Raw genomic sequence first — 18,452 nt, 5'->3', positions numbered from 1 at the left:
TAATGTAATTTATGTAAGAAATTGTTCATGGAGCCTGACTTTTGGAACACCCTGTATATTCAATGTACTTATTCTAGGGAAGAACCAGGTGCTATACAGGCAATCAAGGTCTGTCCCCTATAATATCAATCCTCTGACTCCTCAAATTTCTAAGGTTTCAGTAGGCATCGCTTACATACCATCAAGCATATGTTGACTAGGAACCTGCTTTTTAAAAACCTGAGATTGTACTTGACAATACCACATTCAGAGTATTTTCTTTATGTTTACAGCAATTGTGATAGACACAATACAGATTAACATCTTTGCTTCAAATTTAACTTCCCTTTGGAGAGGGAAGACTTTCTAAAAAGTTCAAAAATTGCTCCAGTGATGGCTAGATTTCCATGATCTACAGCTTAATCCACAGTATAATTCCAGAACAGTATATTACCTGACTTAATTTTTCCTTTTTGGACTGTGTTGCAGAATGTATTGTTTCCAGCTCATCTTTCCCAACAAGTTTTCTTTTAAGATTAAACTGTACTTTGTATGGTTCAGAATACTGTAGTATTTTAAGTGCATCTTCATATTTGATATTATCAAAAAAGATTGTGGCACTCAAAAGCTGATCACCTGGAAAAAAAACAAAACAGGGCTTTCAGAATATCAGATAAATCCATCAGTTCCTTGTCTGAGTTTGCAAGGCACACTACTGCTCATTCACTTTTTAAAAGTATATGCAATTTTACCATGCCCTGCAGAATGTCCATCATTCAATAGGCATGCATACTTTTTAAAAAGTACTGTATGATTATTTTTTCAATGTATATATTTAAAATATTACCATTTTCTTAGTTAACAATATTAAAAGGAAATGTAAATGTAATACAAGAGAAATACTGTACCTTCTTTTAGACTAAATAGTTTTGATGCTGGGGACTCCTTGAGCACTTGCTTCACAAATATGCCTTCAGCTCCCCCACCAGCTACACTAAATCCACTTGCACCAGATTCCACGTCTGTCTGCAATGTCACTTCCATAGATTCCTAGTAATCCCAAAAGGTATGTTATTAAATCTCATCTCTAAATTAGTTCATCTTTCAATTCCTTTATATCATAAAATAAAATAAAATAAAATAAAAATCACTCAGGATGTTATTAACATAATTCTAAACTTGGTTGTGTCACACAGAAGTATTACGCATAAATTTTACCAATTTACTAAAGAACTAAAGACATTTCCTGGCACCTGAAAGACAAGCAAAATTATACAACACATAGCAAAACTGTTTAGATATTAGATTTATTACCTGCTTGGTGGATGAATACTGTGAATAAGCCTGTCGCAAGAGCAATGCTTGAACAGAATGTAGGATTTGTCAAGAAAGTGTTAATATTTCTTACTGATCTATGATAGGCAGATAAAGATCCCTTACAAGCTTTCTGATACAAACATCTCTCAGGTATTTTTGGAATGCAAAAGAAGTAATTCTAAATGAGAATTAAACATTCAGCACTGATAAAATATTTAACCAGATAAAATCCTCCATCTGAAATGTCTACACTTAACACCATACATACCTATGACTTTTTTCAAATGCCACTTATTGTTCCTGAAAAAAACTCACAACACTAACCTTCATTATTCTGGATGTTATGACAATAAAATTTATAGTCACCAGCAACTCATAAAATTATAAAATGTATCGGTTGAAAAGGACTGTATTGGTCTGCCTTCTCTTCCATGTAATAGGCTTTTAGGTACCTGTAGGGTACTATCAGATCTTGCCTTGGTTTTCTCTTGTTTAAGCTAATCATGCCCAACTGCTTTATTCATTTCTCATAGAGCCTGCTTTCCAAACTGTATGTCGGCCTGGTAAGTCTTATCTGAACCTATTCCAGTTTCTTCATGTCCCTGTTAAGGTGGGACATGTGGCCTGACCAAAGAACTATTACTTCCTGTAATTTAGATGCGATAGTTCTGTTAAAACAGGCCAAGACTGCATTGACCCTTTTAGCAGTTGCATCATTCTGCTTGCTCAGCTAATGATTTACTAGTACTCATAGACCTTCCTCACACTCCTTAATTTTCAGTATTTAATTTTCAGTGCTATACCCATGAAGAATGCGATAGGATTCTAGTACTATTTCATCTGGATCCTAAAAAATAAGTTTGATCTTTGCATAGGATAATTACATTACTTAAAAATGGAACATTAATGGCTTCTTCCAGGTGGGATTTTGTCTTCTACAGAACCTAGTTTTATTATCATAGTGCTTTAAATGTTATCACCTTTATTTAGTAAAATGAACTTAGTGGCTATATTGATAGAATTCCAAATGAGTTCAGCCACTTGCAAATCCTGTTTTATTTACATAGGTATTGCTGTTCAATTGTAAATGAATCAGGCATCAAAGTAACTTGGGTAAACAGTTTCATTGTGAAAAAAAATATGCATACTAATCTTCCCACACAATCTGATTTCCAGCCTTGAATTATTTCAAATAGGTCATTCCCAGAAAACCACATGTGGGACTACTGGACTTAGTCACACATACTAACAGCTGATATAAAACACAATTGGAGAGCCCAAATAATAGATTTTTATATTTAAAAAGACTGGTTTAATTGTTCAAGGGCCAGTTAGTTTACCAGCCTGAATTAAAGAGCTCTTATGCTAACAATTAGTCTGTAGATAAATTTGGGAAAATTATATGTTCTGTATTTGTCTCCATCTTTAAAAAAAAATAATGTTTTTCATAATGATAATGGTAAATGATCTCTTTTATCTAAAGGTGTTTTAAACCATACAGATTATAACAATTAATGCTATTACAACTGTAATAATAATGTAGTTAATTACATTATAATCTAGCAAAGAGAATCTATGCATAATTTCCAGCAGGATTATTGTTTGGATTTATCAGGAAAGATTTCCCTCTTCGGATCAGGACTGCATCTGCAGCATTGAATCAGCTGTCATTTGCCAGTTTGGATAGCTCCGATCACTTATTCTGTGGAAGGGGCTAATTCTAGCTGCAATAGTGCTATCGGTGCTGACTAGGCCAATCATTCGCTGTGAATGTGTTCAGGGCTGAGTGCAAAAGCATTAATAAAATGCAGAATATGATAGCGGGTGCAGAATTCATACAACTTGCTTTATTTTAAAATTACATTGGAGGGACAGAATATCAGTGTCTTCTGAAACTTCAGCAGTTACACAAGTTGCTGAATGAAAATTTCACATGGAGAAGCAGTTGCTTAACATCTGTACCTACTGTATCTAATGCAGGTAAAAAATCAATTGTAATCTAATGGGACCCAGGACTTTCAAGAATTGTAGCACAATGCTTTTCTATATTGAAAGACACACCTGAGGTTTAACAGGTACTTAATCTCACCTGTGAATCACTCATTTTGAAGGCAGAGTCTCTTCTTTGTCTGTTCTCTATATCTTGCTGAAGCTGGAAATAAACATGTAATCTTCAATGCTTAGCTGTGGTAAATTTGCAGCAGATCATGTAAAACTCTGTCAGTTGTTACTAGATCCTAATTTATTTATTACTTTTATGGATTTATAGGGCTGCTCAACTTAAACAAAAGTGACTTAGGGCACCCTACAGTACAACAGAAACAAATAATAATCTGATCTAGGAATGGATACATTTGGCACACCAGATGGATTTGTGCAAAGGTCCTCCTAGCCATGGCTGCCACCTATTCTTCCAGTAGAAACCAAGAGTCTAGGTAGATCCCAAAGTATGCACCAGTTCCAATGGGAAGTGCTATTCCATCCAGAACCAATGATGGAAATTCTCTAATCTGGGTGGTCCTAAAATCCACAGCCACTTGGTCTTGTTAGGGTTGAGCCTAAATCCATTCCTCCCCATCCAGCCCTCCAGACATTGAAAAACCCAGAGTAGTGATATATAACTAAGGCCTCAATTGAGTTGTGCACCAGAGACCCAGGCACAACCCCAAGTTCCCTCAGAAACCCAGTTGGGTCCATCAGGTACCAGAGGCAGACCAAACAAATGGATCCTACTTCCCTGTAATAGGGGACTGCTGTGAAGAATTTCACAGGGTGATTTGACCATCCCCCACATCCAGAGCACATTACTACTGCCCTGTCAGACCTACAAAGTAGACCAGACCAAGAAATAGACACCACGTTAAAGCTCCTTTTATTAGAATAGATTAGGGCCTTCAGTTCACAACCAAATTCTGGAGAACTCTGTTTAAACAATTGGGGGTGTCACCTGGAATTAAATTGCTAGGCTGAATATACAAATGCTTTTTTTGAACAATATCTGTTACATTTGCTACCAATAAAGTGGACCTATTGCTTTTGCTAAGTTCACCTATTATACTTCCATGTATGCTTCTACTTGCAAACCCTGTTACATGCAGGCTACAGTTTTCATCTTCATTTCTTCCCTCTGCCTGGTCTCCTATCTTCTCTCCCAACCATAGACACACTTTAGATGAACTGTGAGCAATGCACAATGTCATGCACAAAAAATTTCAGGATACCAGGGCTCAACACAAAGATTTCACCAGTCTACACTGTCAAGTGGGACTGCCCCGTCAGGTTGGTGATCAGGTCTGGTTGGCAACTAAGCACCGACCACTGCAAAGTTAGTCATGGCCCATTGGCCCAATTCATTGGTTTCTTCCTCATCCTGGCTTAGATAAACCCTGTCAGCTACTGGTAGCAGCTTCTGTCCTTCTATTGTCTATATCCTGTCTTTCATCATTCTCGTGTGGTATTGGAAACTGCACACCTGGTGCCCTGGATCCATCTCACCAGTGTTTGCAGATGGGCAACAGGAGTATGAAGTTGATCAAATCCTTCATTCCCAGTGGCACAGAAGACATCTGTAGTATGTCATCAGCTGAAAGGGGTATGGACTAAAGGAACAGTTCTGGGAAGATGGCTTAGAAATCCATGCATCTTAGATGGTAGCATAGTTCCAGCGACAGTATTTGGACAAAGTGGCACCAGAGCACTGGGAAGAAGTCAGCCTAGGAGGGGGTGGGGAGAATATCATGTCCCAAGTTGCAGAATTGGCTTTCAAAGAGAAAGAGAGATTGGTGGATTGGGCTGTGGAGGATGTTGGGGTACCCTGTGCTTCCCCAGGTTCAAGGATGGCTTTGCCAGAGTCATACTTTGCCAGTATGAATGCCAACCCCCCAGCAGACATGAATGCCAGGCTGTGTGGCAGTCCACTCTGGCCTTGGCAGAAAGACTCTGCACCACACAAAAGCAGGTGACTTGTGAAGAGGGTCTAGGTATTTCCAGGACCTGACACAGTTAACTGCCTTTTTTTTTAACTCTTAACTGCCTTTTTAACAACAGGTGGGGCAAAGGCTCTGCAGCTACATGAACCTAGTCTTAAACAAAACTGTCATAGCCCCCCAGTTTGGCATCACTCCTGACCTATATTGATGACAGCTTGCTCCAGAGAACAACCTTGACTCAACTTTTGTTACAGAGAATACTGTTCTCTGTGCTCCTCCAACCTCAGACTATCATGCTTCATGTCTCTCCACTTGACTTCAGAAGAATGTGGAATACAACTGTATACATACCGCTTTTCTGTCCCTGGCTCACTGTGCTGACAACTCCATTGCAAATGCAAATGTACACACACCACTCTCTGGGCCAGCAGCTCTGTGTGTAAATGCATGTAGTATGCTCTCCTGCCTGTCATTCTCTGTGCTGGCAACTCTGGGTGCAAATGCACAACATATTCTACTGTCCTTTACACTCCATGTCAGCAACTCTGTGCAAGTGTGCACACAATGCTTGCTCGACTCCTGCTCTTCATGCTTCATGCATAATCACATGCTTATACACCAACATGCATATACATGTTGGTGTATAAGCACAGTGATCTACCCTTTCACCTTCAAAGCTGGGAGTTTTAGCACCTTCTGTGGTTCCTCATGGCTGGACCAAAAACTGGCATACTTCGGATGAAAATTACTTTCCCATTAAAAAGATCCAACCTCCTAAATTTATTTTTTAAAAAAATATATATATTTCCTATTATTTTAAGTGACCTTGCAACTTTCCCTTTCATATCTGAATCATAGTATAATATGCAAGTGATAATAAGTCATGGCATAGCATTTTCCTTAGGATATTCTTGAAGAGTGTACAGAGAAGGAAAAAAATGGCTGCCCCATTGGCCAATCAATATTAATTTTGCTTTAACTTTAAGGGGCTAAGGAAGGCAGTAATAACTGTGTCAATGGCTCCAAAGGCTTACAGATTATTGCCATAACTAAAATGTATACTATGAAATCTTTCATTTTGAGTCTTACCTTTTTGTTAAAATATTCATCTTCTATGCAGTACTCATACACCGGAGATGATCCTTGTGGTCTAGGTCGTATACTTTCAGTTGTCACTTCACTGATCTATAGAAATGGACAAAGAGAAACACCATTAGCTTGCCTCTTATTTCCTGAACCATGCACAATAACATCTGGAATGTTAATCCTATGTGCTAGGAAGGCGGTCAGTGCAGAAAGGATAAGCTTGCAAGTTGTTAAATCATTTTTCTTCATTGAAAAGTGTAAAAACTAAAGGAGTTTCATATAAGGGGTATGGCAGAGAACCCACATTTGGAAGTGACATACAATTCTGCAACTAGGGGGTCTTTTGCTTTCATGTTAATTTCATGGGCTTTAAAAAAATGATTGTCCATTGTGACAAACAAAATGGTGGATTATACCACTCTTTAATTTGATCCAGCTGGATATTGACATACATAATGCCAAATTCTTATTAAATCAGCCAAATGGATAGATTCCAGGTAGTCCTCACTTAACGATGGTAATTTGGACAGGAATTTCCATTGCTAAGCGACATGGCCGTAAAGCACAACATCACATGACCACGCCGTTTAGTGACAGAAATTCTGGCACTTCTGGTTGTTATTAAATGAATCACTGCAGGTCATTGAGCGAGGACATGTGGCCGCCATTTGTGACCTCCTGCTGGCTTTCCCATTGACTTTGCTTGTAGGAAGTTGGCAGAGAAGGTCACAAATGGTGATCATGTGACCGTAGGATGCTACAACATTGTAACTGCGAGCTGAGCACCGATCTTGATCACATGACTGCAGGGACACTGCAACCGACATAGGTATGAGGACCAGTCATAAGTACCACTTGTTCAGCACCGTTGTAAGTTCAAAGAGCTGTGTTTAATGAATGAGTGGTCATTAAATAAGGACCACCTGTATGTCCTTATCCTCTTTACCTTTATACAGTCAAGGTTTTTGATGTGCATTACAATTTTTACACTGAGCTTTTAAGTGAATGGTCTTCATGACTACCTTTTAGGAAAAAGGCAGTTATAGATACATTTCCAATTTCATATGATCCACCACCTCAGAAAAGCAGGAAGTTCCTGTTGCCAGGGTTGTTCCATATGCATATCTGAGCAATCATATCCACAAGGAATGAGCAGACTAACTTCGTGTCTAGATGCACATGCCATAGATGGCTTGTATTTTTTGCTTCTCATATTTAAATATGCATTCTCACAGTAGACATGAACATAAAATGACTATACAAAGCTTCTGGGAAACTTCAAAGACACTGCAGTGGTCGTTTATCCATTCAGTGAAGTGAAAATACCCTTAGATGAATAATCCTGTAATGGCAAAACTGATATTCTTATTTTTCCATTTTTCCTTTACCATAATGTATTTTTCTGTTTAATTCCTGGTTTCTTAATTTGCTGAGAGGCATTTTTGCAATATTTAAACTCCTTTAAGGTGCATTCTTATATTTAATACAGTGACGCTTATTTCTGAGTAAAAATACACCGGATTTTGTTGTCAGTGTACCTTACTAAACAAAGAAACAAAATTCCCTTTCTAGCAGGATGTTCTGCTAAACGTATCCTGTATCTCCGTTAGATACTCTCCTAACATGGGCCATGAATTTTTTGTTTTAGAAGGATCTACTTTAGTTTAACCTGGGACTTAAGCTGTTCAGGTGCAAGTTAATTAAAACTTGATAATGATTTCTGAATAGTTTCAATTAAAGAATATTGTGTTACAATCAAATGTTAATCATAACTCATTAAAACTGTTATAATAATAGTATAATTGCAGCATGCTTAAATGTATATTTAATACTTAACAGCATTAAACATTTGTTTTAAACAACCTAACAACTTAATTTTATTTTAAAGGTCTGTTCTGGGCCAGGTTGAGCAGAGGCTTTCAAGTGCAGATTCTGATTAAATTCAGAAAGAACAATGGTTTAATTTGGCTTGTTATTTAATTAGATGAAGCTTGACTTCCTGCTGTGAGGTTCTATTGTAACGGAGATGAAGCTTTGCAATTCTCAGTTAAAACTAATAAAGCAATCTGGATTACTTACAGAATCGTCTTCTGCATCGGCCTCACCATCGGCCTCTATATCTTCAGGTCTCAGCTGTCTATCTGAAGCTGGAATTACCAAACAAAGCATCAGACAATTGTTCCATCCATTATAGCAGTGAAAAAAAATGCGTAGCTTGATATAAAATTAAAATTGAAGTATTATAGCTGATCTAGTGGACATCCAGTTCTGGACAACACCATGGATATTTAATGGATGTGCATTAATGATTTTTCATTAAAATATGCCTACTATCAGTAGTTCATGAGGCATAAATAAGCATTGTGAAGTGGCAAAGTGCAGAGGTCACATCTTACAGATCTCTCTTTGTTTGGCTAGGTTAGAATGTATATATTACCTAATTCCTTATTCAAAATTTGGACAGCAAGTGAAATCTGGCATTTTCACTAAGAAGCATGTAAGGATTCTTTCCAAAAATTAATAATAGGTCAAGTGGTATACTAGATCTTACTGAAAAAAAAATCTTCCTGCTGTTTCCTATCTTGTTTCCTATATCTTTATTATAACTGAGATGTATAAGAGACCATCAAAGTTAGCCCAGTACAGTTAAACCAAAACTATATATTTAAACAGGCTGAATTAATTCTGCAACCTGAGAGTCTGTATTTAGTTGTGGTGGGGTGTAAATGTAATAAATAAATATTATATTATTGTATATATTTTTGAATTTTGCACAATTTATTCTAGTTCAACAACTCATAGGAATCTGCAAGGAATCTACAGGTCACTAAACCTCCATCTTTTACTACTAATATACTTATTCACCCACCCTTTTGACATTTGAGATTTGACAATTATTGCTCAGGTACAATCAAAACTTCTTTTACATCATAAGGATTTGAAATTTCATTTACCAGCCAAAGCTAAGCACTTTGAATCACCATTGGTTTAACAGAGTTAGAGATTAATCAGTTTGGGTACAGTCAAAGTGTACCCTTCATTTTAAAGAAAACTAAAAATTTAATTCTGTAATATTAACACATTTTATTTTTGTTTATAATTAAAAATGACACACACTATAGATAGAAAATCCATCATCTGTCACTTCATCTTTGTGTTCCTTGAGCAATGTCTGGTAAAAATACTCTAGAAAAAATGAATTCAGAACCCCTTTGGACCTTCAGAAGCAGGGGCAGAGCTACTGGCTCCATGCCAGAATGTGGGCCTTAGGAATCAGTTGCTGGCCCTGTGGCCACGTGACAGCGGCCATCCTTGTGGCCAGAGACTGCTCTTTTTATTCTTCCCAACTCAAGGGAATGTTGGAAAGAAATTAGGTAGGGAGGCTTGAGACTCTGTCACCTAGGTATCTCTCTAAAACTAGAACAGAATTAAACCAGATTTGGTGTGGGAAGAGGAACAAGCAAAAGAAAAAGTGAGTTTGAAAATGGGCCAGACCAGGTCTGGGGCAGCTTAGAAAAATCATTCAGAAAAAGTTACCCAATGGAAGAGGCAGTTGGGTTGTGGTTCCAAATGTTGCTGATTGCTCTTTTCTAAGCCCCTCTCCTGTACATGTAACCATATGCAGCCTACCCTGGGCTTTTCCCTGCACGTATACATAAAAGCACACACAGACACAATGCAAGGGAAGAATACAAATGCATATACTGTATATACTGGCACAAGACATAATGTTACATCAACTAAAATACAGAGACCTCCTATGACTACTGTTGATGAAGCGATTGGAAAGAATTCCAGAAGCCATGCTCTGCATGTTTTCCCGACCTTATGTGTTTTTTAAAAAAAATCTCAGAGAGATGAACAATCAAGCAAAGAAATATGAAGAAGGGGTAAAATTGAGTGCTTAAAGCTTAGGCTACCATTTTGCTTCTTAATCCTCTTTTTCAAAACAAAGAACACGCCCCCCCCCATTTTAACTCAGACAATTAAAATGGTGCCTTAAGCCGCACCTTTCTAAAACAGGCTTTAGTCGTTACCCTGATCTGCTGAGGGGTTCTCTAGTGACTTCAGAAGGGATGCTGGGGGCCTCACACACAGCCCATGAGTTGCTCATGCCTGTCCCATAAAAACGAACCAGTCAGCTGTTTCAACTTTTAAAAAAAGCTTAAGTTTCTCTCTTTGAAACTATGTTTCATAGTCTTACGATGCTGTTGTTACTCCTACACTTTGCTTGCAAAATTATTCCCTTGTTTTGAAAGCAGTCCAGTGGCCACTGGGAACAGTTACAGTGATTAATTCCATCATGTTTGTGAAAAAGAAGCTGAGACAAAACACCAATTGTCAAGGATTTATGCAAGAATGAAAACTTTGCTAATCTTTGAGGGAAGAAAAATAGCCTAACTTTTTTAGTCCAAATCTTAACTTATACAAAGTAGTAAAATGTTCAAACTGGGATTTGTTTTACTTCTGATTTTCAAAAGCTTGTTATTAGTACCTTTGAAAATCAGGCTGTTAATAAAAGTCTAAATGCTTGATGACTGACTCATTTTGATGTAAATTTCAATAGCCAGGATAATATTTAGTGACTTACAGATCTGCAGATCTTCTGTTCATCATAGGTCTAGAAGTCCACTTTAATATTTGCCTAGCACTTGTAACCATAAGGTGTAGTCCTGACCCAGATTTTTATCTCTCTACAACCTGCAAGAGAGGTCCTCAACTGCCTTGGGCTATCTGGTATATTTGGAATTTGAGAGCATGTTGTGGACACTTCCACAAAATGGTTGTTGTAGGGAATGTAACAGGTGTTTAAATGCTCATTTACAAGAAGGTGAAGTTGCTAGGATGGTTTCCCTCCCCAGATAAATATTTCCTACCACACTTAGTTTATCATTGCCTTTTTTTCTAGGCAGGTGAACATACTGCAAAGCAAAGCACTGAGCTGCGCCCATGTGAGACCCAGAAATTGTTTTGGAAATAAAACATAATAATCAAGGCCAGTAATTTGTTTTGTACTATGCCTGTTTCCCATTTCCTTTTTAAAATAAAAGAATCTAAATAAAATTAAATAGTGGAAGACACCTCAAAAGTACAGAGGGAGATGTCTGCAGGTTCTTCCATGCTCCTCAGTACCACATTAAGTGGCCAGTTAAAGTCAGGCGGCAGGTAGAGTTCACCCTAAAAACTTGTTGAAGCTAATGTTACCTTAATCAAATAATATTAGACTATCTCTCTGAGGTTCACCAAGGCTGTGAAGAACCTTACAATCAATCTTTCCCCATGACATTGTGCCTTGATTATAGTATGATCAACTGGTGGTTTCATTATATTGTAGGCAGTAGGAGAGTGGTCTTGTTCATCCAAGCTTTAGATCATCAGTATGATTGTTTAATTTTATAACAGTGTTTACTATTATTCATTGGCTGCCTGAAATTTTCTGGTCTGGTAGACCTATTACAAATCTTGTAAATAGCTCTTACAACCAGGCTTAGTGGCAAGATGGGAAAATAATTTCCAAATCTTCTGAACCTAGATATCAGCCACCCAGGATCAAGGAGTGGGTATATCCTCTTCTTTTATTGAGTACAACCCTCAAGGGTTAAGCCTAAGGAGGAGGCAATACAAATAAGAGTAAAGAACAACAGCTCTTTTCCTTCACTTCTCCTTTTGCTCATGCATCCTTAGCTGTTAAATTTCCAGATTTGCTTTGTTTGACTCCTTCATAGTCAGCTTTGGATATGAAAAGATCATCCAAGGAAATACATTTCAGAGACCCACAACTGTTCTTACCTAAAATATGATACCCCCAACAGTTAAGGTATTCTTGTCCAGCTTTAGTTGTGCAAATGAGCAATGATTTCATTTGGTTCAAAGGTGCACGCACTGAATGCAACAGGACACAGATGAAAAGAGCATTCTCATAAAGTTACATAACCAACTGCATAACTGTCTTCCTGTCAACTTGCATGAAGAAGCCAAATTCCAAATTTAGCATAGCACCTTCCAGGATCAGAGTGGAAATATATTCTTAGAGTACACATATGCTAATTTCTATTTTAAAAAAAGTCTTATAAAAGCATACATCTACAATATTGACTTTTACCTTTCATTTAGATATACTACATCATAGAACAGAGCAGCAATGAAGATGTATGGATTTGCATAATTGCTTTATCATCCCTAATTACATCATTTAGCTTGAGCAATTTTTGGCCATCCATCCTCTAAGTGTGCTACTTTTGTAGTATGAGTAACCAAAAGGTTATTTCACTTGATGTCATCAGCATCAGTTTACTTTAATACTTCTTGCACTTTTTCTGCAGAGCTCTTAATTTTCAGATCCAATTACAAATGGAAATGGTTAGTTAATGCTGTATTAAAATAAAATAATAATTTCATGAACTCTAGACTCCAGTTACCAAAAGCAAGCTCCCCACAGATTTACTTTCCAAATCTACATTCTTCTTGGATATTATATAGCCTATTTGATCCAGGCCATGTCAAATCATCGAATGAAATCCCAATAGGTGATGAAGCAAAGAAGCGTAACATTTTAAGACAGAAGACAAAAAGTACCCATGACCGCTTTTCACCCCACCCGACCACCCTGCTTCAGTTGGGGATATCTCACAATTTCCAGATATGGTCACAACATTCCTTGGCAATCTCTACAAGAGTGCTTAAATCTTGGGAATGTTTTTTTTATCTAAGTGACACAACTCAAGTTGCAATTCATATACACATTCACTTTTAATTTTAACAATTTTTTTCCTGGTAATTTAATTTTAAAAAGTGGGGAAAATTGTCTTCCCACAAAGCAAAGTACCAACTTTCCACATTTCCATTAGGTGGAATGAAGCAATGGCTTTGAACAATAGTCTGGATCATACAGCAAACTGAGGCCAAGCACCCACCCACTGCCCTTTCCTTTGTTATCTCTGATGACTGCAGCTCTCTGGAATGGCTTGCTACTCCACTGGTTTTGATACAGGTCCTTAGAACTGATGGAGTTTTTAAAGGTTAATAAAAAGAACTCCAAGCAGCTAACAGCAATCCTGCAGAGTAGAAGCATGAACCAAAAGAGAACTTGCACATTAAGCTTAATTATGTTCAGAAATAAATTCAGTCTTTACACTGTAGTTAGATGAAGAAAATAGAGTTTACTTTTATTCAGTAGATCTGGATACAGATAGGTTCATAGTAGAAAGCACTTAATCATCACTGGTTGATGAACAGGGCAGAGCTGCATTCTGCAGCTCTTCCTGCTTGCATGTCTGCCCATGAGGTAATGAAGACTGTTAATCCCCACACCCAAGGAGGAGGAGGAAGTGGAAATCAGGTGACCCATGTGACATCTCACAAGCACAACAGAGATGCTATTTGCTAGAGCGACCCCTTTATGCTTATGAGACAATGCTGAGTTGATCCCTGATAATTCCAACAAGAACCACATCTAGTGATCTCTATTCCCTTCAACTGTGTGAGCCCTGCTCAATTGCTCCCAGCCACATGCCTCTTCTTACTTCTTACTGTGGTTTTTAAGTGTCACTTGGAAAAAGGTACTTGAGACAAGCCTTAGAGAAGATTCTTGGGCTTCCCTGAAAAGAATGGCTGCATTGGGTACAGGCTGGTAGATGAGGGGCATTAATGCCAGAGAAAGGTGTGCATGAGAAAAAGCTCATGTTGAAAAGGATGTGAAGCATGCAGTGGGGTGCGAATGGCCAAAGTGGTATGGTAGGGGTTCATCTTTTCTAAAGTGGCAGAGAGTCTTGTGAGTGCCTCTAAGTCCCACAGAGATAGTATTGGCATTCTTACAACATGAAACATTAAGGAGATGAAGGCCAAGGTTTTGTTTTGAAGCATGTCCTGCTTTCTTTCTTTTCTTGCTCAGAGATGAAAGAAAGCTGGAATCACAGATGAGGGGATGGCTAGAGAGAATAATGGGAATTACTTGTGAAAAAGCTAAAAAAATTCTGGATACAAATACATACAATGATGCAAAGAACTCTAAAGATTAACACTGAGAAAAATTCAGAACCTTTTCTGTTGGGACTTATGGATAGCCAATTAGAAAAGACTCAGGGAAGATTGATTTTCTTTTTGGTAAGATTAAACATTGTAAAAATAAAGTTATTAAACGAATATTTAGAAAAGAGTTATTGAATCAAAGATTAAGTTTTCCGGTACAAAGAGAAAACACTTAAACAATTAGCACAGATAATACAAAGGAAGATGCAGCTAAAAACTTGGAAGTCTTAGACTGTATGTATGCAGAATTGCATATTTCTTTCTCTTTCTGAATAAAGAATTAGTGAAACAAATTCTCAGTTATTAATGTCTACCTCAATCCCACCCCATTCTGGTAAATCAGTGCTTTGGGACTGGCCTGGTCTCCCTGGGGAGCCATTTTGTGAGAGTGCACATGAAATCTTCTCAAAATTGCAACTATGCCCATCAGCCTTGGAAGGAAGGACGTCCAGCAGCCCATATTCCTCCTTCTCCATTGACCTCTAATAGCCCCACCCTTGGATATGAGCCAAGCCAGCTTTAAAAAGGGGCTTGGGTCTTCAGGAGGTGTGGCACATGCAGAGGGGAATGCAGAAAGAGGAAGTGAAGCGAAGTGAAGGTCCAAGGAGAGCCAAGAAACAAGAGGATGGCCGATTGTGTCTGGCAGTACAGTTGGAGGGCCCAGGAGGCTGGCAAGTCCCGAGGACAGGAATGTTTCTCAGAGCTGAGCAGGCTGGCAGAGCCCAGGCAGGGAGGCTCAAGGCCCCAGCATCTGCAACGCAAAGGGTGGCACCAAACATTGACAAGCCTCAACCCTGTCCCCAGCCCTGCAAGTGACCATGATGTATTAAAATGGATGTTTGTGTGCTCTTGAGCATGGAGATTAATTGAAAATGTTGTCTGGAAGCTTCTAGTCATTTTCTTAGTAAAAGCTGACAGCCTTTTTAAACCTGAAGTCAGCCTTAAGGAGAGTGAGTGATGATGGAACAAAGATACTCTGGAAGAGCAAACAGTAAGACTATTTCTGACAAAACAGCATTTGGTTTTCATAATTTTTGATTAAACAATGTTTAGTCTTTATTAATTTTTTTTAAAAATCAGATGCTTACTAGATGGTAAAATTGTAAAATCTGGTACAGTCCAGGTAATTATCCCAACATATGCTCACTGTCCAATAGAGTAAACCAGATTTAATTCTTAGTGAGCAGCTGGACAAAGAATTGCCTGCATGTTTCCCATTACATCGCTACAGGAAGATGTAAAAGCTGGAGAGAGCTACATGTCCAGCCAGCTCCATGCAAATAAACTAAAGTTATGTATATTCTTCTTCAGAAAACTGGCAATAGTGTTGATTAGGAAACCAAGAAAGGGTAAGGCAGGGAAAAATCAGTCCAGCCCACACTTCTAATCTCCTGATTGATACCATCATTGACTTTCTAGCTGGGTACAAGCAAGAATGCCCAATGCCTTATGCCCAGCTGTCACCTTGTTTCAAATATGGGTCAGAACCTTGCTTTATATGCATGTACTCCTTTGCTGAGTCGGGTGTTACTTATTTTTTAATTGATGCCAAACAATTCAGGGAAGAAATCTAGACCTCTGGCCTTGCTGATTAGGGATGATGAATGCTGCACCAGGTTGGTGCAGTGCTTCTGTGGCACTTCCTGTAGTTATGGCCATCTGGTGGGAATGCAAGGATTTATTTCCATACTCAGATCCATTCACACAACAACAGGAACTTTACTTAATGGGACATATGAATTATGTCCAGATGTTGTCAAAACTGCCTTTGTCCTCATTTTGACATGGAATTATATTTTGAAATGAAATTAAAAATATAGACAACCAAGAAAATAAAGAATTTCATAAAATAATGTACTTAGAGTGCTGATCAAGAAACAAAGAAGCTCACCAACTACTACAATACTTAATATATCAAGGTTTAGTTTGTGGGTTTAGTAGCCTAGTTCTGAAAGGAAAATGGCTTTGGTGAAAATACAGATGATTGTAATTTAAAACAAATGAAAACATGAAAAAAAATACATCAAAAATAATATTTACTTTTTAGTGCACATTTCCAGGTTGATATGTATAACATTTAGGCCTGTGTGAGTAGGCTTTGCCTCAGTGAAGGGCTTCATGCTACAAACAGGACACAGTTCTCCTGTTCCAGGTGATGAGATAACATGGTTTCAACTATGTCCCCTTTTTGTGTCCCCTTGATCAGCTATTATAGTGCACAAGCAGGTATCTCTTTTAACTACTCAAACTGTTGCAGGAGGCCTCAGAAGGGAGGTGAAGTGAGTCAATGCATCTGCTTAGCATTCAGAAGCCAATGTGCATCTGTGTGTGTGTGCGTGTTTGCAGGTGGCCTCCTGAAGTAGCTTTGAAGGGTGCTTCACTGGAAGCATAACTGAAGCTAAACATCGCTCCTTAGCTCTGCTTAGCTTTAATAATTTCTAGCAAGCCTTGTGAAACATGTGTATCTTGACACAGTTTGTGCATTCTCTGGGCAATATGAAACATTTTCTAAAGTATTTTGCATATTGTCAAAACAATATGCACAGCCTTCAATAAAGTGCCCTTAGAAAATATATCTCTGTGTGTGACCACATACACACACACAGTTAATATAATATTAACTATAATTCCATTTTGATTTATGATCACATAAATTTTTAACTTCGTGTTTAAATTTTGAATTGGGGCTTACATGCTTTCATAAAACATAGATTACCAATTCAAAAGGATACCGATATCATTATAACATGTCCCTTAGTGAACTGGCGAAGGAATGGGCTTGGTATAACATGTGATAAATAAATCCTTTATTTTAGCAGACATGTTGAAGAACTGTGTTATGCTATTCAGAATGAACTCATTCTATTTAAATTATTAACAAGAACATCTAAGATCAGTGTTTTTCAGACTTGGCAAATTTAAGATGTGTGGACTTTAACTCCCAGAATTCCCCAGTCATCAGGGAGAAAAAGAGAGCTAGTGCTTGCTCCAAACTTTTGTTCTGGCCTAAACGCACATTCTTAATTTCTTAAAATAAATACAAATACCAACAGTGAATGAATGGTGGTTCCCTACATTACATTTTCTGGCACTTCTTTCACCTAAGACTTTAATCCCCATATTAACTTTGATATCCATATCAAGCTGGCTGATGCAGATACAAACAAATGCAACCTAAAATCAGGTCAGGCAAGCATGTACAACATGGCTTCTGGATTCCTTTCCAAACTCTTCATAACAGCTTCTCTGGGGCACAAAGCCAGGAGGGAGATAGGGAGCTTAAGCATTACTAATTAATTAATAAAAAAATTAAGCATTAAGCAGGCAGGTGTATTCCAAGCCACCCCTAACAGCTTCTCCCATAGGGATGCACTGGGGAAGTTTTTCTAGATATGCTTCTCTACAGCTCCTGACTAGATCTGGACCATTTTCATATTCCATTTTTGGTTTGGGGTTGCTTCTCCCACACTCAATTTGGTCCACCCAATTTCGGCTTCAGAGAATTATCCTGCTGATGGACAGATGGAGTCCTGAGCCTCTTTATATAATTTTTTTTCTAACATTCTTTTCTTTTGGAAAGAATGAAGAAGGAGTTTATAGCTCTGAGTTATATAAACTAGTTGAGGGTGGGGCTTGCAAAGAGTTTGGCAAGAGAAGCAGACATTATCATAGGTCCTTTTTTTTTTGCCATGAAAGGCTGAAACAAAGGCCGAAACTCCATGTCAGAGAAGCCTCACGACTTCAATTGTCTGCACCTAAATGCTGCTCTTAAGAGCAGAGCAGCAGTGATGGTGCACATGTGTCTATTCTCAGAAGCAGATTGACAAAGCATAGCCTTGTCAAAGACCAAATGCCTCAGGCAAGTTTGTTTAAATGTGGAAATGCTTTTTAAGCCATCTACAGCAGGTTTGCTCAGTCTGAAATCTGTAAAGGGAAATTCAATCTATCAACAATGGTTGGCACAGCCACAGTTGTGAAGCCCAGTCCAGTTCTTGTTTAGGACAGCAAAAATGTGGAGGCAGATACTCAAAAATATCTGGTTGGCTGCTATATGTACAAGGTAGCTCAGAAGCTGTTCAGGCTTGTTCTGAAGAAAGCTAACAATTGGCATTA

At 38.1% G+C, this 18,452-nt stretch overlaps 1 protein-coding gene across 1 annotated transcript in view; it reads right to left on the bottom strand.

The window, feature by feature from the left end:
- The window catches only part of AHNAK2 (AHNAK nucleoprotein 2), a 71,657-nt gene that overhangs the window by 29,012 nt on the left and 24,193 nt on the right, over window positions 1-18,452 (bottom strand). The window contains exons 2-6 of the mRNA XM_063289034.1: window positions 8,391-8,458; window positions 6,315-6,410; window positions 3,386-3,448; window positions 888-1,029; window positions 434-615 (exon numbers count right to left, since the gene is read on the bottom strand). Of these exons, the coding sequence (XP_063145104.1) occupies window positions 434-615; window positions 888-1,029; window positions 3,386-3,400 (339 nt within the window). The 5' untranslated portion in view covers window positions 3,401-3,448; window positions 6,315-6,410; window positions 8,391-8,458. The remainder of the gene's footprint in view (window positions 1-433; window positions 616-887; window positions 1,030-3,385; window positions 3,449-6,314; window positions 6,411-8,390; window positions 8,459-18,452) is intronic.

Source organism: Candoia aspera, chromosome 1 (genome assembly GCF_035149785.1).
Source record: "Candoia aspera isolate rCanAsp1 chromosome 1, rCanAsp1.hap2, whole genome shotgun sequence".
Taxonomy (NCBI): domain Eukaryota; kingdom Metazoa; phylum Chordata; class Lepidosauria; order Squamata; family Boidae; genus Candoia; species Candoia aspera.
The sequence above is the reverse complement of the archived record's forward strand: the minus strand, read 5'-3'. Positions and strand labels throughout refer to the sequence as shown.